Source organism: Pagrus major, chromosome 4 (assembly GCF_040436345.1).
Source record: "Pagrus major chromosome 4, Pma_NU_1.0".
NCBI lineage: Eukaryota > Metazoa > Chordata > Actinopteri > Spariformes > Sparidae > Pagrus > Pagrus major.
In genome coordinates this window covers 12196502-12220808 of record NC_133218.1, presented here as the reverse complement: position 1 = coordinate 12220808, position 24307 = coordinate 12196502, and the positions used below count along the sequence as shown (strand labels likewise).

The 24307-nt window shown below is 39.0% G+C and overlaps 1 protein-coding gene across 2 annotated transcripts in view; it reads left to right on the top strand.

The window, feature by feature from the left end:
- Positions 1–23838, top strand: part of znf507 (zinc finger protein 507) — a 29375-nt gene extending 5537 nt beyond the window's left edge. For both annotated transcript variants that reach the window (XM_073464145.1, XM_073464146.1), the window contains exons 3-7: positions 6455–6572; positions 6769–6877; positions 13716–13820; positions 16474–16608; positions 18115–23838. In XM_073464145.1, the coding sequence (XP_073320246.1) occupies positions 6455–6572; positions 6769–6877; positions 13716–13820; positions 16474–16608; positions 18115–18553 (906 nt within the window). In that variant the 3' untranslated portion in view covers positions 18554–23838. The remainder of the gene's footprint in view (positions 1–6454; positions 6573–6768; positions 6878–13715; positions 13821–16473; positions 16609–18114) is intronic.
- Positions 23839–24307: the final 469 nt, after the last annotated feature.

The window sequence follows — 24307 nt, the reverse complement described above, 5'->3', positions numbered from 1 at the left end:
TGTGTATTATTTTGTCATAATACACACTGATACCAAAATGTAAAGTTATGTTGTAAAGCTGAAGTAATTAATCAATAAGACATGTAGTCGATGGACAGAAAAAAAAACAAACATTTTGATCAACTATTTTTTGTTTAGGTGATTTTGAAGTATATTGTCTGGTCCCTGCCTCTCAAATGTGAGGATTTGAGGCTCTTAATTTTCATATATGACAGTAACCAAATTAATGACTTTTTGGCATTTGTTGGAATAAAATAAGTAGTTTGAGAGTGTTAGAGCGTGTTTTGCAGATAGCAATCCCCTCCATCCCCTTTAGAGTGACCACAATATTTGCCTCTTTCAAGCATTTGTTTTAGTTGGCCTGCTTGGTAGTGTCAGCCGTCACTGGGAGTGCTGGAATTGGTAGCTTTACCCCTCAAGCCATTGCCGGTAAATGGGAGAATCCTGCGTCGATAAAATGGGCAGGGATGCCTTAAAATGTATTTTCTTTTTACTGCATGAGCAAGAGGAGGAGAGACATGGATTACTGACAAAAAACTCTATGACAGTGATTACTGTTGGAACATAGAGCAACATAACACTTGTTTAAATAAGAAAGTTGGGTTCTGGGAAATAATCATGGGCATTATTCACTTTGTCCTGACATTTTATAGATAAGACAATTCAGTGCGAAAATAATTGGCAGAGTAATCAGTATTGAAAGTAATAATTAGCTTAAGCCCCATGATATGATGGATGATCTTAACCATATCACCCCCTTCTAATTCAGAGTAAAGGCACATACTCTTTGCCCCCAGTGACAAATTGATGCACCTCCAAAAATGTGGAGGCAGATGTCAACAGGTGTGTTTGTGTTTCATTGCCTCTCCAACACTAATGTTACATTTCCCTATGAGTTTTCCAAATTCTGTTTTTGTTTCTCAGTGAGGCTTAGAGCATTATACTTTATACTTTAGAGCATACTAGTCTATGGCAGCCCTCAGAAATCTTATGCTGTGTCTGAACATGACATGAAATGTAGGGCTGCCCGATAAATCGAATTTTCATCGTCATCGCGATATGAACATGTGCGATAAACACATCGCAAAAGACTGCCTGACACGCCATGAATAAGAAAAATCATTTTGTTTACATGCGCCATGCATGCACCGTGAGCATGCCAACATTTAGCCTATCAGACAGAGCCCTGGATACAAGGGCCAATCAGATGAAACCCCAGGTAGCCGTTAGCTACCCTGACAAAATTAATCGGCATCAGTTTGGTGGTGATTGCCAGGTTATGATGGCTGAGGGGGGAGAAAAAAGCGATGAAAATGGTCGACGAAGGCCTTGTGGTGAAAAGAAACAGCACTTCTGCTATATGAACTTATTTTGGATTCAGGAGAGACGACGTTGTAACGTGGGCTGGTGAAGGGGAAGGTGATGGTCCACTTTAGTGCGGTTGCTCTGGTTACTCAAGAGACGGCAGGCAACATATGGGGGTTTCCGCACGGCACTTTTATTCATAACACTGACCGCACCATGCCAGGTCTCTACGGCACTAATGTTACAGGCATACATGCAAATGAACACAGGCCGAGGTTCTTCTACCAACACTTCACAAAATAAAAAGGCAAGTCTTCGCTCTGTTAGCGGTATCCTTTCTCATGAGGAGCGGAAGTACACCTGCTCTTCTTCATCGTACAGGTTACATTACCCACTAAACAAAAGGAGGCGCCACCTAGTGCCACTACATTAAATAACTGACTGTTACAACGTGTTACAATGACAGGTACTGTGTGAGCACATCAGCACATCTGGGAATGTGGTAACAACCTAACAAAGTTAACATGCTGGTTTTCTTGGCTAAGAACTTGTGTTAAGGGAATAACTAAGGTTGTAACTTGCCCTAACGGGTAGATATTTTTATAGTAGTATAGTAGTTTTATTTATTTCAACTCTTCATGGTAAGAGATGTTTTGGTTGAGTTTGCAAGAAAATAGTTTAAAGGGAGCAGGGGAAATTAAACTTTAATTTCATATAGTTATAATGTCTTATTTAAATTAATGTTCTGCTTAATTGGTTGGGTATTCATGTCCAGTTTGTTCAATAAAAGCATGTTCGAAATAATTAATTTCATTCTTTATTCAGTGGACATTGGCTATTCAATGTTTGGGGTCTATGTTAGCAGTGTACCTATTAATGCGGAAACACTATTATTAACTGTATAGTTAATAATATGCAAACTTCAATATTTGTTTACTTATCGCAAGTTATATCGTCATCGCAATATTGAACAGTGTTATCGCACATCGCAGATTTTCCTCATATCGTGCAGGCCTAATGAAATGCATACATTATGATTTAGTCTTTCCAAAACATGGTTATCACACGCCATGCCAAACATGACAAAAATAGGTGATGGAGGCAGGATATTATACAGTTAAAAAATAAGCTTTATTGTCTAAAATGACATCAGTGCACTAAAACTGGAAACTTAACTGGAATTCCATTGTTATAAATTACCATAAATAGTTTTTCTGCATTTTGTTCTGTTTCAAAAGAAAAGTTTTAATATTAATAACATCTGTATATTTGTGATATACACCGATCAGCCACAACATTAAAACCGCTAATAGCTGATGTGAATAATATTGATTTATCTTCTTACAATGCAATGCTCTGCTTGGCGGTCTTTGATCCTGGCATTCATGTGGATGCTACTTGACACACACCAGCCACCGTTGTAGACCAAGTACCTCCCCTTATAGTAACGTCACTCCCTGATGGCAGTGCTCATCCCCCAAGAACCCAAGGCGTTTACTGGGCCTAAATATTCCCCAGATCCCAATCTGATCGAGCATCTGTGGGATGTGCTAGAACAAGTGTGATCCATGGAGGCCCCAACCCCCCAACATACTGGACCCAAAGATCCATAACAAACATCTTGGTGCTAGGCACCACAGGAAACCCTCAGAGGTCTTATGACCATGCCTTCACGGGTCAGAGTAGGGCTGCTCGATTATGGAAAAAATCATAATCACGATTATTTTGGTCAATATTGAAATCACAATTATTTAAACGATTATTTTTGAGTATGGAAACATGATGCATTTATTCAGCATTTCTCAAAAAAATACACAAAATGTTCAAATCGAAAATAATGTACAAATATGTATCCAACTGTTCTGCAATTTCTATAAAACATTTAATGAATAAAATAAATATACTTAGAAAATCAAATAAGACAAACGATAGGGTGCATATCTTTAGCTAAAAAGTATCCAATGGCAGCTGTTATTTTCTTTTGCCTATCCGAATTTGAAGGATAAGGAGTCACATTATACAGTGTGTCTGAGATCGATGTCTGACTCTGCGTTGATGTTGTGGGGGTTGTGGCCTTGTCTTTGCGAGGGGTGAAATTTCGCTGCGCCTCTGATGCGCCTCCGGAGGTAGTATCAGAGGCGCATTATTGGCGAACCGAACCAGTGTGAACGGATAAGCCGGCGGCACGGAGCGAGGGTGTGTCGGTCTGATGGTGTTCACTGTCTGATAACTCAACATATCCTTCACTCAACAAAATATAGAGAAGTGTCCCACAAAGCAACGTTACAGGACCAAACAACAGTAACGTAGTAACTGGTAGTGTCTTTGGCAACTTATATGAGGAAAAAAATACCGCAGTTATAAGTGGAGAAGTGTCTGTCCGACCGACTCTTCGTCACATTTCTGCCCAAAAAACAGCGTCTGTCCCCGGCAAAAAACTTTTACTCACCAAGTGTTTGAAGGTCAGCCCTCCCGACCGAGACTTCAGTGAACTTTCTCCCCTAAAACAGCATCCCTCCACGCGAGTGACAGTCAGACAGCATCCTGTTGACTGATGGCGATTATGTAATTATGTAATTTAGAGAAAAACGTAACTTGAGTGAGTGCCAGTCAGCAGGGCCGTGTTGAATGCTTTGGGGGAGGGACTGAATTGCGCATGCGCATCTCTTTCAGAAAATCTCTAGGCCTACTGTACAACGAAAAATGCCAAATAAATCGTTTCAATTCGATTATATCAGTCTGGAGATCGTTTGACCCAAAAATCGAAATCACGATCAAAATTCGATTAATTGCACACTCCTAGGTCAGAGCTGTTTTGGCTGCAAAGTGGAACCTGCACAGTATAAAAGTAGCTGGTTTTAATGTTGTGGCTGAATGATGTATATCAGCTATTGGCTAAAACCAGCCAATAAAATTGCCTGGTTGCAAGGTAAGGCAACCACAGAAAAAATGCTATATAATTGAGGAGAAATTTTAAATGTTAAAGGCCATTATGAGACCAATCAGAAATCCTACAAGTTCATGGGTTTTTCCTGTGCTGCCCACAATCATATCCTGGCTCCCTAAATTGTCTCAGTCATCAAAACTTTGCCCTAAAGAGATAAGTTAAATTACCTGTGTGAAGTGATAGACCTTGTTAGTAAAAGATGAAAGTTGGAAGAGCCCGCAGTCACAGTGTGCCTCGGTTTGATGATACAGGCAAAGGAGAAAACTATTGATTCCACTGCTATCATGGGACTCCAGCAGAGATCTGCAGCAGAGATTATTCATCATTCATCAAGTTTATCATATTATCCAACAGACTCAGGAGTTAGGCGAAGAAAGTTTCTAATTGTGAAGAGTGAAGGCTGGCTCACTAGTGAATTAGAGGGCATGATATTAAACAGTGCATCACTGAAGATTGCTGTGTGTCAATCAACACTCCACTAAATGTCTATGGTTCAGATATTCTGCTGGGACGGAGTCATGCAAAACCTCTTTGTCATAGAGTATTTCAATAGAAAACAATAAGGTTTTCATCTCAGCCACAAATGGCCCCTTTCAATGAGTAGGTAACACATTTTTTATTTATTTATTTCATATTGTCTAAAATGAGCAGGCTCAATCACAAATACATATACATTGCCTTGATATACACAGACAATGTATATCATGGCAGTCTTAGCTTCCAATGATTTCTACAGCTCTCATTTTCCTGTGATGGAATGAGTGGAACACATACTACTTTGTCACTTTGTTTTCCTGAGTGATTACGATTGATAACGGCTGGTGACTTTTCTGGGCCCATTTTAATAGGGCTTATTTGATACACCCATTAGACTAACACTACAGTGGGAAAGTCTAAAGAGCTCAGCATTGATCTGAAAGAGTGCATTATTGATTTGAACAAGTCAGGAAAGTCACTTGGAGCCATTTCAAAGCAGTTACAGGTCCCAAGATCAACTGTACAAACAACTGTTTGTAAGTTTAAAGTGCACAACACAGTAGTGTCACTGCCACGTTCAGGAAGAAAACACAAACTATCACCTGCTGCTGAGAGAAAATTGGTCAAGAGTCAATCAAAAACCACAAAAAGCAAGTCTGCAATGAATTAGAAGCTGCTGGAAAACAGGTGTCGGTGTCCACAGTCAAGTGTGTTTTGCATCAACATACGAGCTGAGAGGCTTCCATGCAAGAAAGAAGCCCTTGCTCTAGACATGGCACCTTAAGGCTCGACCGAAGTTTGCTGCTGATCACATGGACAAAGAAAAATCCTTCTGGAGGAAAACTCTGTGGTCAGATGAACAAAAACTGAGTTGTTTGGCCACAATTACCAGAAGTATGTTTGGAGGAGAGAAGGTGAGGGCTTTAACCCCAAGAACACCAAACCTACTGTCAAGCATGGTGCTGGTAGTATTATGGATCTGCTGCTCTAAAGAAAGTAAAAGGAATAATGAAGAAGGAGGATTATCTCCACATTCTCCATGAAAACCTAAAATCATCAGCCTGAAGATTGGGTCTTGGGTGCAGTTGGGTGTTCCAACAGGACAGTGATCCCAAACACACATCAAAAGTGGTAAAGCAATGGCTGAATTAGGCTAGAACTGAGGTTTTGGAATGGTCTTTCCAAGTCCTGACTTGAACCCCATTGAGAACATGTGGACTGTGCTGACGAAACAAAGGAGTGGTTAAACATTCAGCCAGAAGCTTGTTGATGGCTATCAAAAGCACCTAATTGAGGTGAAAATGGCCAAAGGACATTTAACTGAATATTAGAATTACTGTATGTATATTTTTGAGCCAGCAGATTTGGTCACATTTTCAGAAGACCTATAATAAATTCAGATTTGAAGCAAACTTCATGAATGTTTTTTATGACAAAGTAGTATGTGTTCACTCATTCCATCACAGAAAAATGAGAGTCGTAGAAATTGTTAGAAGTGAAGATTGGCATGATATAGACATTTTCTTTACTTAGTGTATGTAAACTTTTGACCACAACTGTAGGTAGTTGAGATATACATTAAATGTCAGATAGGACTCTTTCTGTTTGGCTAACAGGTGCCAAGTTGGTGAAAAAGTATGTTTGAAATGCTGTTTTTAATGTTAACTGCATATTGTAATTTTTTGTGTAGATATCTTATGGTATGTGTGTGTTTTCATTACTTAGAGTCAGTTGAGAAATCATGAAAGGGAGCACCATAGCTTCACTAGTGACATGGCCGCGCTTACACCAGTCACTGAAACCATGGCCACGGTTGAAGAAGTTGAGCGGGTAACAGATGAAGGTAAGATGTGTTTTTATGGCCTCAATATCTATTCAAATGCGGAAATAGATATTTCAATTCATAGCTAACACCCATCATCCTCCCTCATCAAAGTTTTCCCTCCATGCCTTTTCTTCTGTTTCCACATGGGTGCCATATGATTTATGTCGGTGTTCTTAGAAGGTTTTATGTCTGTTTATTTTGTGCTCTTTTACAGAATGTGGTTTGCCGAAGATGTATAAATGTGATGTGTGTGACTACACCAGCTCTACATATGTTGGGGTGAGGAATCACCGGCGGATTCATAACTCTGACAAGCCTTATCGGTGAGTTGTTAAAAAAACTTGTAGACATCTACAACTATCATCTTAGTGCAAATACTAATACCATTCACTGACCATTACAGATTAATTGATGTCCTCAGGTCCTGAGTGAAGTCTTGAAATAATTGAACTGATTCAACTAAAGGCCTGTGAAGCACTTGTAGTCCACTGGTGTAGGGGTTGGGTTCATTAACATTTAGTTTCTTTTTTCTTTTATAACAAAAGCTAGTTTCAGGAAACTTGATTTAGATGTGTTTTCTTACATATCCACAGTACAGGAGTACAGGAAGGAATAAATGGGTATGGTGCAAAGTAAGGGTGTAAAGCTTCACCAATATGAATCAAAAATCAGTGTTTAACATTATAGATGTGAGTACATCGATGTGCTGGCCCTGCAACAATATAAATGGACTATGAATTGGATGATGGCCCGATTTTTAAAGTTGATAATCGGTTGACCGAGGCTTAGCTTAGCTGCTAATTCTGCACAGCGTCTCCAAATCTTGTTTATGGTTGAAGTTCAGAGCGAGACTCTCGCATTACTTGAGCTAAGTTCATTCATTCGCCTCCATTGCTATTGGATCCATGCTTGCGAGGGATAAACAAAAACAATATGTCCGACAACACTGACACGATTTACAGTGCACCCTTAATTGTAAAGTTTGGAAGACATTTGGATTTTAAGGGGAAGAAGGAAAACTGGGCAAAATTCTGGTCATTTGTGAGATCTGTAGAACAGCGATTAAGTTCACCGGTAGCATGTTGGTAACACACACCTGGAGAGACGGCTTGATGAAACTCATGTGGGCAGCGAGGAGTAATTAGGGACTTTGAGTAGTGATGGTAGAGGGACAGCTACAGCGTCCGCCAAACATTCCAACAGGTTGCCGTAGAAGTGGAAAACGAATATCACTAAGCAACATTTAACTCCTACAACTTCTACTTCTGTAACTACCTTCTAACACTTTTCGGCGTACTCCTGGCTACGGCAAACCAGACGTTCTCCTGTAGTAGGCTGTTGGGCTTCAATGTCAGGAAGTGTCGAAAATCGCTCATACAGATATTGAACGTCATAATCGCAATCACGATTGGCAACAGCCAGTGAGTAGAAGACATTACTGATGTGGACATTAGTGACGGTGCAACCAGTCATTATTCTCATTGCTGCCCTCAGTGTGGTTTCAAAATGATGTTTGTCTTCCATTTTTTCCCCATACCATAAAAATACTTGGGGTTCCCTGGTCTTTCGTGAAGTAAAACCGCCACTTTTACAGAAATAGCTTATTTTAATTTATAATGGAAAATGAATGACATGAAACAAATGTTAAGAACTTTAGTAGACTGCATTGTATCGCACCAAATCGTAAGAATCATTGTGTGTTAAAAATGTATTGTCCCCTGTATCTAGATGCATATCGAATCGTCTTATAATGGAGAGATGCACACTAGTGCATTATTTTTATTTTAGTATTTTTAATTAACAAGCACATACTGGAGTTCAATTCTGGACATGGTTTGTGTTCTATTCTTTCTACTTTAATATTTTCGGTTTTGTTACCAAGTGATAACAAGTGAAACATCGCACTACACAGAGAAATGTCTGTTGCGTTCCCTCTGGAACATTTATCCATGCTAACATGCCTCACAACTGACCCGCTCTGCTCTGCCTCTGAGTCGGTGGTGCATTTTATTTGTCATGATTTGTGCCCCTATAGTGTTGTTGAAAACACCGGCTTCAGACATATGGTTAAAACTATAGTGACAATAAGTACTTGTGCATATGCACTTTATTTTTATAGGTCTACTGTTCAGACAGGAACACAAGAAATTAATACTAGTCATTTATTTTCTGATGATGTTTACGGTGTGTTCAGGGACATGGTAAGAATACTTTTGAAATTTATGATGGCATCTACATAAGTTCAGTGAGCACTTAATGCACTTTATTTTCAGGTTTTATTCCACTGTTTCAGTGTGTCCAGTTAAAGTGCAAGAGTGCACTTAAATTATTATGGCATCTACATCAGTGTGTTTAGTAACACAGTGTGCGACTGTGCAAATTTGCCAATACCGTTCAGATAAATTTGAAAGGAAATTTTGAATTAAATTGTTTTGACTCAATTTGTCCGCTGAATTATCAGTATAATGTCATGTGATGTATTAAGACTACCCAGTTCATAAAGAGCAACTTGTATTTCAGCTCTGTTTTTACATTTTTGGTCAACTATGTGGAATATCACAATGTATCGCAATATATATGATATAATCGTATAGTGACCCATGTGTCATGATGAGTATCGTATTGTGCCAATACCCAGCCCAATTCCGTATTATGTTTTAGTACGTTAATCATAGTTCAATCAGGAGAGACAAGTGAAGGAAGAAAAGATTATGTTTATTACAGCAGATGATAATTGAGTCACATCAAAAGTCTTTGGTGCTTAGACTCTATGGTAAGATTTTGTGATGGAGGGGCATCTGCCCTGAGCAGAAACATGGAAAATCCCCCCCATGGAGTCCAGACACTGGTGGTGGTGGCTGATAACTCAGCTCAGACTGATAGGCTGATGGAATGATGAAACTGGTCAATCTGTGTAGACTAGCCTGTGGTGAATCTGCAAAGGCTTGGGCGGTGACAGGCAAGACAACAGCATGAATGAAGTAAAGGCAGAGAGAGAATCATATTTAAAAAAACAGAAGGGAGATGATAGGGTAACGTTGAAGGTGTGTCTCTCTGCTATTGGATAGATGTGACCAGCTGATGTGTATTGATTCACAGCCTCAGATAATCACAGCATGAATTATAAGTGAGCAAGAGTGAGAGGAGTGAATGACAGAATGGTATGAGTCATAAACTAAAAGGCCTAAGCATGCAAAAGGGTAGTCTTCCTGACTGAACTTTTTCTATAGCTTTATTTGCAGAAATTAAGTCAATTCAGTTTTATTTATATAGCGCCAATTTACAACAAAAGCTACCTCATGACACTTTTTAGTTAGAGCAGGTCTAGACCGTATCATTTAACTTACAGAGTCCCAACATTTCCCCATGAGCAAGCACTTGGCGTCAGTGGCAAGAAAAAAACTGCCTTTTAATAGGCAGATACCTCAGAGCAGACCTGGATTCTAGGTGACATCTGACATTAAACTAGAATGACAGCACATTCATTAGGTTGACACCAATCCCTGAACTTGTGGAGACCGAGTGCATATATATACTGTATAGTGTGTGTATGTATATGTATATATATATATATATATATATATCACCTTAACAAACTTCTGTGCAAATTTGTATGATTTTACACACATAAACCTGCCTTAACAAGGGTTTAGGATAAAGTTTCACATCATCAGTTTCAGGGCCTGCAATCCCTCATGTTTTAAAAAGCACAAGTCAAATGAGGTGTGTGGTTAACATGTTGACAGTAGCTTTAAGTGAACAGGATACCTTTTTGACGTTTTCTGTTGTGTCCTGTGTTGCAGTAGTGATAGTGGTCAGTGAAGATTTTCAGTTCCTGTTTCAGACAGTGAGCTCACTAAATATTTTCCAGACAATGAGACTTATTAAGTGCTTGTTCTCATGCAAGAGACATCATTTTAAGATGTGCATGAGCTGTACTTGTCATTTTAGAAAGGTACATTAGATGGCAGTACATGCCTAGTAATGCTCTGACCAGAACTGTGATCTCAGTATAGGCACAGTCACACCTTCTCACTCGACACCCCCGCTGTGTCTCTCTCCATACACTCAGTATTAGCACACAGCCTTTGTGTTAAAGCTGCCCTGAGGTGTGAACACATACGAGTGTTTGCGTCAGCTTTCTTAACACTATGCTGTCGCCTATGCTCTAAGGTCAAATGTACAAAAATACACAGAACAGGATTTCTCTCTGCTCTGGAAAAGGTCAGATGGCATTTAATTGCTGTTTTCTAACCACAATGGTCAACTGTCATGTTAGCAGATGGTATGAAGGCATAAGTAGAGGTAGAAACTATTGGATGGTTACAGTTATACATGGTGGTACAGTTATAAATAATTTAACAAGTACAGTATGTTCAAATAGGGTTAAAAAGGATATCTTTCAAACTTGGGCGACATGTCATTATACTCTTTTTGTTTTTGCACATTATGTATTAATGAATTAATATCTGTGTGTGTGTGTATGTGTATGTATATTTATTTATACTGCAAATGTTGACCTGCACATTACAACGTTGTAACGTCAGAAGAAACATTCACATCTGAATTGAATGTCAAATCTATCAGAAATATGTTGTGGTCTGTAGGTCTATCTAGGACCACAGCATGTTTTCTCTTGTTTTGGGTCTGTACTCTGGCACATTAGATTTTAAATTAAACTTTGAGGATTTTCAGCTGTAAGAGCGGTGCAGTTGGATAATGACAGGGTTGCTGTTCTTACCCAGTCTAGATTGTAAACCCTCAAATTAAAGCGTTAAAATTAATTGTGCCAGTGCTCACTAGAAGCTGTGAAAGTTGTATTATATAATTAGTGAAATTGAAGTACAGTATATGCCCCAATAGGCAACATTTTCTCTCTATGCACCTCAGAGTAGGTGCATAATGGTAGTAGGTGAAGGCAAAGCACTAACTGAACTAATTCTGATATTCAACCATTCCTTCATCTGTTATTAACAGCATTGTAATTGGCATCGAGTGCAGAAATGCCTAATTTGATTATGTTACATGGACTGAAGTGCCGTTGATATTCATTCCTCTCCCTCACTGAAATCAAGTAATTAAAAATGTACTCTTCTGTGTGACTGTAGTAATGGCAGAAACCCTGCTTTTCGTAATGTGTGAGATGAACTTTGGAAAATCTCTCTGGTGGTAAGGATCATGAACCTGTTCTCACAAGACCCAGTTGGACAGATAATTATGGTGCTTATTTTAGCCACTTGCAGTAAATGTAGTTGAAGAAGAAGAGAGAGTATCACATTTGCATAGAGAAGATGTCAGGTACACTATTACAGGCTGTTGGTATGCACCCAATAGAATAAAACTTCTCTCAGGTAATTATTTCTATTGATATATACTGTGTAATAGTGTTGGTCAGTGAATGTTTCAGAAAGTGTGAGCTTTACATATGGCTTTACAAGCCAGCTTGTAAATTGTGATTTTAATGAATCATTTAAATCCAGGCATCATTATTGGTAAGCTTTGATTGTTTAGTGTGCTTACAGACAATATGTCATTTTTAAAGAGGACATTGATTATGTTGTTTATCATTATCATGGTATGTTTATATTAAAGGTGGAATTTTTCTTGTTTTGGGTAGTACTATTATTATTATTATTATTATTATTATTATTTTCAATGTCTTATTCTCAGGAAACACAGCAAATTGGAGATGTACAATATATATTGATAAATTATCTTACCAAATCCATTGTTGGGAAATTTATATTATTGGCCATTAATCAGTATTGGTTGAATTAAAGTCACTAAATAGAGCTGATAATACGCAGCAAAATTGCTTTCATTGACTTAAGTGCAGCATGTACACACTCTGATACAGCAGGTGGCAGTATGCACCTTTTTTAAGTTGTTGTGATACACCAATAAACACTGTAGGAGGAGAAGAAGTACAAGCGCAGCATGTTGTTGTTACGCTCATGACACAAACAACCTAAGTAGAGCCACACAGTGAAGACTAGAGACCAAAACATGTCATCACTGGTGTGGGTGGACACTTAGCCATGTGTGAAGAAACTACAGGTTGTGAATTTCTTTTAAAAATACAAAAATGTGAAACTATCAGTGATCTTATTGCTGTCAGCCATGAGAAGTAGGTTACTGAAGTTAGTTACTGGAATCGGCTGAAAAAAATCTACATCATGCATCCCTACAGCAAATGTCAAACTATCGCTTTTAAGTACACTAAGTTGGTTGAGAAGATCGATCACTCTTGTGTCTGTATAATAAATATGGATCTACAATCAGCAGTTAGCCAGCTGGCCCAATCCTAAAATCACATCTGTCTACCAGCACCTCCAACACTCTCCTACTAACAGGTTACATCTTGTTTGATGGTAAGAAGTTCCACAGAAAACAAAACAAATCATACACAGAAAAACTACTACTGTTCTATTATGCTCTCCACTTTACATCAGTGTGCACACCTTGGAATAGTCATTTTTAACCAAAACACAGCCAAATACATTGCTTCAATGTCAAGCAATTGCCCTCTCCTAATGCCCAAAGCTGGAAGCAGCAGAGTCTTAAAATTTCCTTCAGGCAAGGTCACTTTATTTTCAAACTATCACACCATAAGCCACGCACCAGGAAGCATAAAAGAGTAATAATGTTGAAATACATTTGTAAAATTAATGGATAATTTGTTTTAGTTTAAATCAAATTAATCCTAACAAATTTTCTCTGTTGAAACAGTGTACTGTAAGTCTGTTTGAAATGTTGTTGTTGTTGTTCATAAAATCTTCAGTCAAATCTGTAAGCCTCACATTATAAAGTGAAACTTGTCTGTTTTTGTCTGGTGCTTTATTTTAATATAGTGGTATTGGCTGTGAGATGGGTTTAGCCTCTGTTTGCAGACCTTGTATAGTATTTAATTTATTTATATTTTATACACTTAATATATTTTACTCTTACTCAGCAGGCTACCAAAGTATTATATTTTATTTAATGCTTTATTACTTCTGCCAAGGAGGTTATATTTTCACGTGTCTGTTTTGCTGTAAATCCCTGATCTCCCTTCAGGCTACACGTCTAAAGAGGCAACATGACGACCTTAAAAGGCAGCTTGTTAAACCAGCCACTCTATCTTCATGTTCGTCCCTCTTCTCTCCTCTCTCCATCTGCCAGGTGCTGTAGCTGTGATTTTGCCACCACCAACATGAACAGCTTAAAGAGCCACATGAGGAGGCACCCTCAGGAGCACCAAGCCATGCAGCTCCTGGAGCAGTACAGGTGAGAAACATGACGCCTGCATTCACTACTGAGAGGTATGATAACATGAACGCTGCAACTCTGAGGTGAGAATGAAGAGCCAAACGAAGTTTCTCATTGTAAACCTGTGTGTGTCCACATTTATGCACTTCAATGGTGCCAACAGCCTGCACACTTGAGAAGTTGACTTCTGATCACAGCGTTAGTGTTTGGTGGGTGGAGAAAGTGAATGGGACTGAAAATTCTCTCCTTAAAATGTCAGATATGTTCAACCCTGAGCGTGGCACTGATTGCTGATTTCCACTTCACTGAATGCTTGTGCTGAATTATACTGTCATCAGTGCCTGCAGGGCTGGAATGCCCATGTTTCCATACAGTAGAAATATCTGACAATATCATTATTTTTCTCTTTAAGGGTCACTCAAGTCGTATATTACTGCACTTAAATGTAGTACACATTTAAAAAATAAAAGCCGGCCGGAGATATCCTGACTTTTAGGTTACTTTCTTCACACCTGGAACTCTGTTCTTTTGGTGGACCAGGGAAAAAAGTGATGCATTGTTAACTTTTAGTTCTGAGTTTAGATAACTCATTCTCTTGACAGTTGTGGTGACTCATGCTAAGCCATCATGCCTACATGGATACCCTACATGCTGCACTTTACTAAATCTAATGTGTTTGTGTATCTTCTCTAGTGTCAAAAAGAGCTCCCAGGGAAACAAGTGATTACAAGCAATAGTGGATAAATATTTGTACTTCTGTGTCATATATAATAGTAAAAAGGCAGAATCGGACCAAAAAATACTTTTACTTTTTTACTGCAATAGGAGTTTCACTCACTTTCTAATGACATTTAATTATATTGATGCTCCTTATACAGGCTGCTTCCTTGACAGTTCACAATCAGAAGATGGATTGTTAGTAGTTAGACTTTTTAAAAATTCATGCAAAAATCATATTTCTACTATTACACTGTCCTTTCGGTGTGTCTTTTTTGATACCATAGCAAGTACCTTGCCAGAGTCAGTTTGGACCACCAGAAGCAGGTTGCTCTGAGTTTGGTTCTTTGGTCTGCAGCAGAGTTCATTTAACAGCCCAAAGGAACCAAACTACACAGTCAAACACACCAGTGTTTATTAAAACCAAAGCAGGCAAGTTAGATGTTATAGCATCATTAGTATCTAACATGGGTCAAGCTTCAAAAACCCTGGACCTGTTACTTCCCATAATGCAACTAAAAGCATAATTTCATTAGACCCTCTGACTTTCCAACTCTACTTGTAATGCAGTCATTGTTTTCTAAATCTGTAGTCTCCTTGGCCAAGCAGTGATAACCCTGACGATGTCTTCAGGCTTATCACAGCTTATTTTCTCTGACTTGAAAAGACAACAACTGTTTTAACAAGCTCAGTAGTACACCCCTGACAAGTTAATTATGTTTAGTAGGTGGCATTGCCCTTTAAAGGTTTCACGTTCACTCAGTCTGCAATAAGAATCTCTTGATTTATACTTTTTCTCTTCATACGATTTAGAGAAAAAGTCATATATTTGCTGAAATATCAGTGAGATTTTGTAAAAACTGTGGATTGCTAAAAAAAAAAAAAAAAATCTATCCATGTGCCCATGGAGAGTTTAATGGTTCAAAACCCGAGCCACTGACAGTTGGACTATCTTTGGTCACCAAAGGGGGCTTGCCTCTTTGTAGAGGTTAATAGTCCCTTTATTTTGGCATCTTAAATTTCTGACTCGCACTCGAGCATTGATCATGAAGCAAAAATATCTCTAAAATACTTTTTGTAAGAAATGTCATGAAGTACAGAGACAGATGGAAACACAGAATGAATTAGTCCATTTCTGAATTCCCCAATTGTTTTGAATTTCCAGGCATTCTCTCACACTGATTTGAGTCACACTGAACCACCTGTCTATTCCATTCTATTCTGTTTTGTTTCTCTGCTGGTGTCAAACAACAGGAGTGTCTGAACAGCTGCTCCATCCAGACTGAACATCTGATCACATCTTAAAGACAATGATGACAACTAAGCATTTCTATTTTTAGGAGATAAAAATACCATCTAGTGGGAAGAAGTCACTTTCCAGGATTTTAGATTTTGCTCATTGTGATCAAGTGAAGTATCACCTCAGCATCTCAGTCTGAAGAGTGCTATACTCATACTGAGAGCGCACTTTTAGAAAACTTTGTAGCCTAGTGCAGTGTCTTACATATGCTCAACAACACTGGCTGGTTGAGAACTTGATTTTCCTTTTACCTTTTTACAATGATATGGGGGGTTTTATGATTAACCTGTTCTCACAAGAGCTTGTCTAGTCAGCTGTTATAGGTGAAGTGTGCTTGAGTACTCCATCCTAAACGATATTTGCAACTTTGAGCATTTGAATAGTTAATAAAGACACGACCCATAACTCTTTTCAATTTGACAAATTACTTCTCGGTGCTCTGTAAATCCTATTTCCTCTCTGCACTCTTTGTCTCTGCCTCTCAGCTCAGTGTCCCCTGTGGAGTCTAGAGTCAGGATGATTCCTCTTGATAGAAAGTAGGAGAAGGATTAGTAGAACCTCACTATGCATATTAGATCAACCTCGACTTGATCCGCTCTCACTCTGCTGCTCATCGTCTCTGCTTCGTCTCTTATATTTTCCTCTCTCTTCTAGGTGCTCTCTGTGTGGCTATGTGTGCAGTCATCCACCATCACTCAAATCCCACATGTGGAAGCACGCTGGAGACCAGAACTACAACTACGAGCAAGTGAACAAAGCCATTAACGAGGCCATCTCCCAGAGCAGCCGGTAAATGCATGAACTCAAGAAGAGTGGTTTCTGCACTTTGAGTTTATTTCAGGTTTTTTGTCTGTATTTGCAAATATCTCCAGTATATTCACTGGCAGTACACCATAGAACTGTAACTTCAAGGCTTTAGAGCTCTTGAGTACAGCTAAAGCTGCATTATGTAATCTTTTCACTTAATGTTGATAACAGTAACTTAGGCCCACCATTCATAGCCCACATCTTTAAATACAGTATTTTATGTCGATCTTAGGGCCCAGACATAAACATCGAAGAAGTAGTTGCAATGGAAACTGACTATTGCGTGGCCTCACGTCGCCTGTCTGGGCCAAAAAGTTGCACTTGAACACACCACAAAGACAGCCACAATCAGCTAACTCGTATGGTCTGCAACTGCCTGGGAGAACATTCCTCTCCATGCCACAAGTAGCAGTAGTCTGTGTGTCAAGACTCAGGACTGTGGATATATGAGGAAACAATATACCACTCTTGTTAATATAGCCACTTCTAATAAAACGTATGTTGATAGAAAGTGGCCGATGGTACTGACGAAGAGGTGTAGGTTTAAAATAAAAAGGGTAACTGCATTAACTGGGTGAAATTATGGATACATCGACAGGTTCAAACTTCAGTTTCACTGATTCGCTTGGCTGAACCGCCTACAAGCTTACTAGCGCCAAGGGTGCAGAACATGTTGCTACAGCTAGAGCCACAGACGCTAACCGACAGTACCGACCATCTGCCTGGTGTATCAGCGCCCCTACAGGCGTTAAATATTCCTCTTTATTCATGTACCCTTTCAGTGAAGGTACATTTTTGCATCCCTTTGACATTGGCACTAATAAACTTTAAGAGGTCCTACATCCAGATAAAAGTGGTTGAAATTGGGAGAGAATTGATCTAGTTTATTTAATTTTTTTGTTAATTGTTAATTTTGTTAATAATTTAGTTACTGCACCAAAGAGCTAAAAACTCATTTTTGAAAATGTCTGTAGTCCCTGGGTCAAGGCAACATTCAGCAAGTGCATTTCTAATTTTAATAACCATATACAATAAAAAAAAAAGGAGGGTATTTGAAGACAGACATCTAAACCAAGCAGAGCTTCCAAAAAGAAGTAAACAATCAATACATGTACTCTGTATTGTTGTCTTGTTGTCTGCTATCGTACAGATGTGTCTAGCCTGTGAGACCTCCTAGAACAACAAAAAGATGAGCAGTTAAACAATTAAAGTGGATTCCTTTTTGACTCACCGACTAAATATTGTACAATATTTTTGAACAGCTCATTCAGCTAAATTCAAAACTTGAACTTCAACAGGTTTTCATCCCTCACTGTACTCCAACAACAGCAGCAACTAACTTCATACATCTATCATCCAACAAATGCCACAAACAAAAATAATACACAGGCAATAATAAATATTCCTCTATGAGCCAACACTCTCATTTAGTCTTGCTCCCTCTCTTGCTGTATTGTTCTTGGTGAGTCCATCCTTTGTTTCCCTCAGAGCTCCTCAGAAGTTGTCTGCAGTGCTGGAGTCAGTGGCAGAGCGCCCTGCAGTGACCCAGACCTCAAAGCACAAAGCAAAGGGCCCAATTGAACCACTGCCAATACCCACATCTGCAACGACGACAGCCGTGGACAGCTCAGGGAGCCTGCCCACACCCACCACAGACCCTTCACAGTGGCCTGGTGACACCCCAAGCCCCCAGGGGAAGGACCCCGCACAGCTCCAGTCTCAGTCCCAGAGCCAACCACGCGCAGGCCAGCCACCGATGGAGTACTGTGTGCTCTTGTTCTGCTGCTGTATCTGTGGCTTTGAGTCCACCAGTAAGGAGCGGTTGATGGAGCACATGAAGGAGCACGAGGGAGACATCATCAGCATCATCCTTAACAAGGAGCAGCAACAACCAGAAGCCCAACCAGGCCTCCAGACAGCAGAGTGAGCTGTGCCCTCAACCCTTCTCTTTTATTTACGCTGACCCTGCACTCTTGCTAAGATCCGCTGCCCACAGAAGTATTTCATTATGTTTCTTTACCTCTGGTTATAGTGGATATCAGGTGTAACCATTACACGTACAATGTATGAGTTAATAGTCATCAGAATGTTCTGTTAGGTGTCAAAGGTTACAACTGTGAGGCTGCAATAACTACACGGAACACACCTTTAACAGCTGTAGAGAAATATTATGAAATGACTCTGAGTGGCATATCCTTTTTCTTTTTTCTTTTTTTTACACTTTACTTTCAATGTTATAAGCCGTTGATATTTCTGTCAAATAATTTGACATTAAAGAGACACAAAGTGGGTCTGCAGGAAAGTGATTTAGATTTCAAGGGACAAGCCCGAGCTCTAACCCAAGTCTGACTTTTCACTATACAGGGACAAGTTCATACCTCACAAAACCAAACAATCCCTCACCAGAAATGGACAAAAAAAGATTCACATATTTTCCAGTCTAATTCATATACTGACCATGAGGCAGCTCTTTTATTGCTATTGTTGTATTTAATGTATTTAATCCAACACAGTCGAGGCTTGAGCAGGTACATGTGCAAACTCACAGCATGTATCACAGCTTGAATATGATTTCATATTTATCAGTTTATTTTTATGCATGTTAGTTTCCGTTATACCAATTTAATGAGGCAAATGATCATTTTTATTTTTTTGTTTGTATGAGTGACTGTAATTTTATTCGTTGGATCATTTATAAAGTCGTGTCTTGAGAGGAGAAAGTAATAGTTCTCAGAGGAGTGGAAGTTGACCAGGGCAAAGTAGAAATTGGTCTTTGATCGACTTGATTGTAATCTACTGCCGACAGAGGTATTGGTATAGGGCATGTCGACAAAAGGAATGATAAAAGGGAAGATGGCATAGGTTGGGCTTTAATTTTAATTGAATGGTGCCTAGATATTTTAAAGCAGGGATATGTTGTACTGAATCAGACACGCCTGTTCTCACTTGTGATTGTGGTGCTCGGCTCACTTTAAAGGATAAGTTCAACCAAAAATGAAAATTCACTCGCTATATGCTCACCCACCTAATGGAAGGTAGGGTGAAGATTCGTAGTCTGCAAAACATTTCTGGAACTTCAAGACAAAACCTTACACACAACAAACATGACATGGCTCCATCCAGTGATATCAAAGCATCCAAAAGCCCTGAATTGATATGAAAAGACATTATTTACACCCTTTTTAAAGTCCCATTCCCAACTCCTCAAATACTGATGCTTTGGCATGGTAGGTCGGGACGGTCGCCATCCCAAAGCCCAAGTCACATGCCCAAGTTGAGAATGAGACTCAAAAATCTATTTTTCTTACAAACAGGACCTTCAGATCAAATCTTCACTGCAGCTGCTGAGCTAAAGTTTTGGCCACACCCCACTGGAAGTGGGTGCAAGAGTTCGACCCCGTGGTGTGGGACTAAATAACATCTTTTCAAATCACTTTGGGATCTCAGGACTTCCAGAGACTTGGACAAGACTGGACTAATGCAACACTCTTTTGCTGTGAAGCTCCAGGAGTGTTATGTGCACTATGAAACTTTCCATCACCATGGGGGTGAGTCAATAATGAATTTTCATTTGTGGCTGAACTTATCCCTTTAGAGTTGTCATGGAAGGTATAGTCCAATTTTTTTATAGCCCATGCAATTGATGTTGTATATAATACCATTTTTATAATAACTTTTACTCTTTTTCTCAGTGTTTTTAAATTAGAAAAACTGTCTAGTGTCAAACACAACTTGAAATGACTGCTGTCTCCGCTAACAAACATGCCTGAAATAAGAAGACATGGATGTAAAAAAATAAAGTTTGGAAGGCGACGTGTTTTTGAGGTTTATTGGCGTAGTCCTCCCGTGTCCGTTCATGTGATTGACTGGAGGCTGGAGTGTAATGTATTGGCTGCAGCTCTGCTATGGAAAAACTAATCACAGTGTAGTGAACTTGGATTCGAAGAATTATGAAGGCTGCATGTTTACTGTGATGGGTTGCCTCGCTGTGTGGAAATTATTTTTCATATGTAAAGGAGAAACATTTAACCCTAACCTCTGATATGATGCTGACTGTGCAGAAAAACAAATGTGAGGGAGTACTGGCCCAGATTGAACTCAACTAGTCACCCAGATGCATGTTAGTAACCGAAATATTCCTCGCACTTTATTATTAATTCAAACTGTGCCATTCAGTTGGGATGCAAAGTGAACAAAATGGTGCTTTCGTGTCGACAACCAGAGAGCTTTACAAGGAAAACATTTCCTGTTTCTGCTACAATCTTCAACCGCCTGAAAAACCCATCAAAATCGCATCAAAATATTTAAATTAACAGAAATGTAAACATGGATAGAAGATGAGGTCGAATAACAGATTATTCTTTTAAAACAAACACTCTTAACCCATCTAATGTATCATGCAGTCCAGTCATGCAGAACATGCTGTGTCAAGTTAATTCATCAGTATGCCATCCCTTCCGTACATCCACACAGACAGAGGCTGAGGAAATTAAGATAAAATGGAATATCCATAATTCATGCCCCCCTTCTCTGCCCGACGTAACAGCTTGAAATTGTCTGCGTGTGTGTAGCGTAGTGGATAAAACAAAATTAAATCTCTATCTCAGAGACCTGTTACCTGGCCTGGTATTCTCATTATCAAAGCAGGTAATTATTTTCTGGCTTTTAATTTACAACTCTACGAGGCAGAATTAAGGAGGACGGTCATATGTCTGGATTAAAAAAAATGAATTAAGAGTGTGAGTTCAGTGTCCCTCCCGTCTGATTAACATGGCTTGCATGTAAATGAGGAGTGAGACTAAAAGACTGGGCTGACCACTACCACACACAGACACACCCAGCCCTGCCTTGTCTATCATATGGAGATCTTCTATTAATCTGACAGTATCTTAATTATTCCACACCATAAATTGATTTTGGTTAAAGGCTCCCTGTGCAATATTAAACCTCTATGGAGCTGGGTTTTTTGAGTGGGTCTGTGGGTTGATTGTTACGTGCATTCGGGGCAATGTGGGTGACATGATACACAATCCTGTCAATGTCTTCACACTACTCCAATGAGCCACAAGTGGCGCTAATGTGTAGGATTTGCAGCAATGTACCTGCAAAGGTGGCTCAAGCTAGTAAACATGGATGTAAACAAATTGGCTTTGCTAATGTTTTATGAGAAAGTAAATGCAGTCCAAACATTTGTTAGAGCTCAGAATTTATGTTCCTTCCTTCGCAGGCCTCACTTGCACCATGCTAACGTTACGGTAAGGCTGTTGCATTTTAAGCCATGCCTTTATAAACCTTTTTTCCATCTATGGTGTCAAATATTAGTTAGCATTAGCCGTGTTAGCCTAGAAGGCAACAACGCCTAGCCTACAAGCAGTCAGATGATCCCAAAGGGTAGATAAACTTAGTTGGGAGTGAAAACAAAGGTGGCAGTAAAATTGCTACCCAAACTGCAAACATCCATCACAGTTTACAAGCAGACCTCCTGGGTCAGCTGACTCGCTGCACTTACTGTTTTGGGTACGCTCCTTTTTAGTTTTATTTTTGGTATATTTAAAACCTGTTTTGCCCTGTCATGCTTTGTTGTTTTTATTCTCCCCACATTTTTAGATCTTCCTATAAATCCTATAAAAAAAGACCAAATCCAGCAATGCAATAGTCCATCCATGAATAATTTCCAGCCTTTCCAGCTTGAGTTATGGGTAATGTGGAGGCAAGGCATTCAGGGTAACAGCATGGCTCATTGATGTGTTTTTAAAAGTTTTTGGGCATCAATGGAGCACAGAGGAATAAATTAGATCTGGCTTTGGAAGCAAACACAGTACTTATTAGCAGGATCAGTTCTTGATTTTAGTCGCTCTATGATAGTTGTTGAAAATCAGAAAAATAAGTATCACCAGATGTATCCTTAAACTGTGGTTTATACAGTATTATCATAACCAACTGAAATGATGACAGAAGCTACAAAAATGGCATCCAAGTAGTAAACTCTCTGAACTCAATGACCGTACAGTATATTTGTTCATTTAGAATGACTATATAACTTGAAATCCAAGCAGAACATGTATCAAGGCCTTTTATACTGACTTGTCATTACAAAAAAGCAAATGATAATATTTCAAGTACAACAGAATAATTTCAGATATTTTTAGGATCTTAGCTTAGTCGCCAGCAATGAAGACAAAAACAACATTCAATCAAATCGTGTTGGAATTACTGAAAAGTTCACCTAACAGCTGGGAAATGCATCTTGGGTCATTTTCCTGGTGGTGGATGGAAATGGGTCAAGTGGGATTTTGCAGGCAGCGATACATCCCATTTGGTGTCACAAATTGAAAAGTGTGTCAACACAGACAGCAGATACTGCAAGGAGGAAAGCACGTGTCTGTTTACCCGTTTCTGAGCAACTGTACATTTGTGCCATATTATCAGCAAAGATTTGTCTTTTGTTTGAGTTTATTGTGCCTTTTGGTTCGTGGTGTTATTTGTGTTGAAACTACAATTTTAAACTCTCTGCCAAAACTTCACTCAGTTATCACATGTACCAAGAGAGCCATACTTTGATTTGGGCACAAAATAGTGGAGGCAAAACTCTAGATATTTGTGACAATGCTGGGTATTATTTGAACACCTCAGTATATTTTCCATAGATGCAAATCCACAACGGGGTTTCATGCAGCAGTTTGGGGGACATGGATAACGAACAAAGAATGTGAATCAGTCTTTTCTCATATTACTAGCTATTTTAACTAGAAATGAGCTCAAACACTTGGTACTGTATTTTAAGTGTGTACATTTTGTAGATGAAGACTGCAGAACCTTAAAACTGACTTAAAAAAAAAAGAATAAACTCTATTTTTTGATGATCTTGTAAAAAAAAAAAAAAAGAACATTAAGATAAAAAAAATCAAGTTTCTGATCTAATTATGGCTCTGATCTTATTTACTCCTAGTCTATTTGAGGTAACTGACGGTGTTAAGCTAAATACAGCTAAATGAGCTGCATGTATTTAAACCAAAGGTGGTGGAGAAGATTTAACATGTCTGTCCTCATCAGTGTATTTTTGCTCATGTTTTGTATGTTAAACGTGGAGTTGTTTCAGACGGCAGTGTGATGCTTGCTTTATGTTTATTTATTTTTAGAACATTATAGGCTTTATTATATCACTACTTTACCATTGTATTTTTGGTAATAAAGACTGAGAAATAAATGACACCTTTTTGTCTCTGGTCATGTTTGTTTATGTGTATTTACCCCAGTTCTCATAAGACTTGGTATACATAAGCACATTACAGAGATCACATTTAAAGGAGACATATGCTCATTTTTAGGTTAATAATTTTGTTTGGTGTTACTACTAGAATAGTTTTACATGCCTCAATGCTCAACAAACACATCAGTTTTCTCATACTGTCCAGTGCTGCAGCAGTCCTCCTTCCTCCATGTCTGAAACCCTGTTTTAGCTCCCGTCTCTTTTAGCCCCCCTCCCTAATACTTAGTTTCCTCTGATTTCTCAGCTCATACATGCCTGACCCAGCACTGCTAACAACAACAGAGCAGCTGTGCTAACTCAATTCTTACATGCCAAACTAGCCACCAGGCATACATTATTTGAATGTGTGACCCTGTGACATAGTGTTATCTCACAAAGTCACAAAATTATGGCGAGACTGCTGACGAGCCA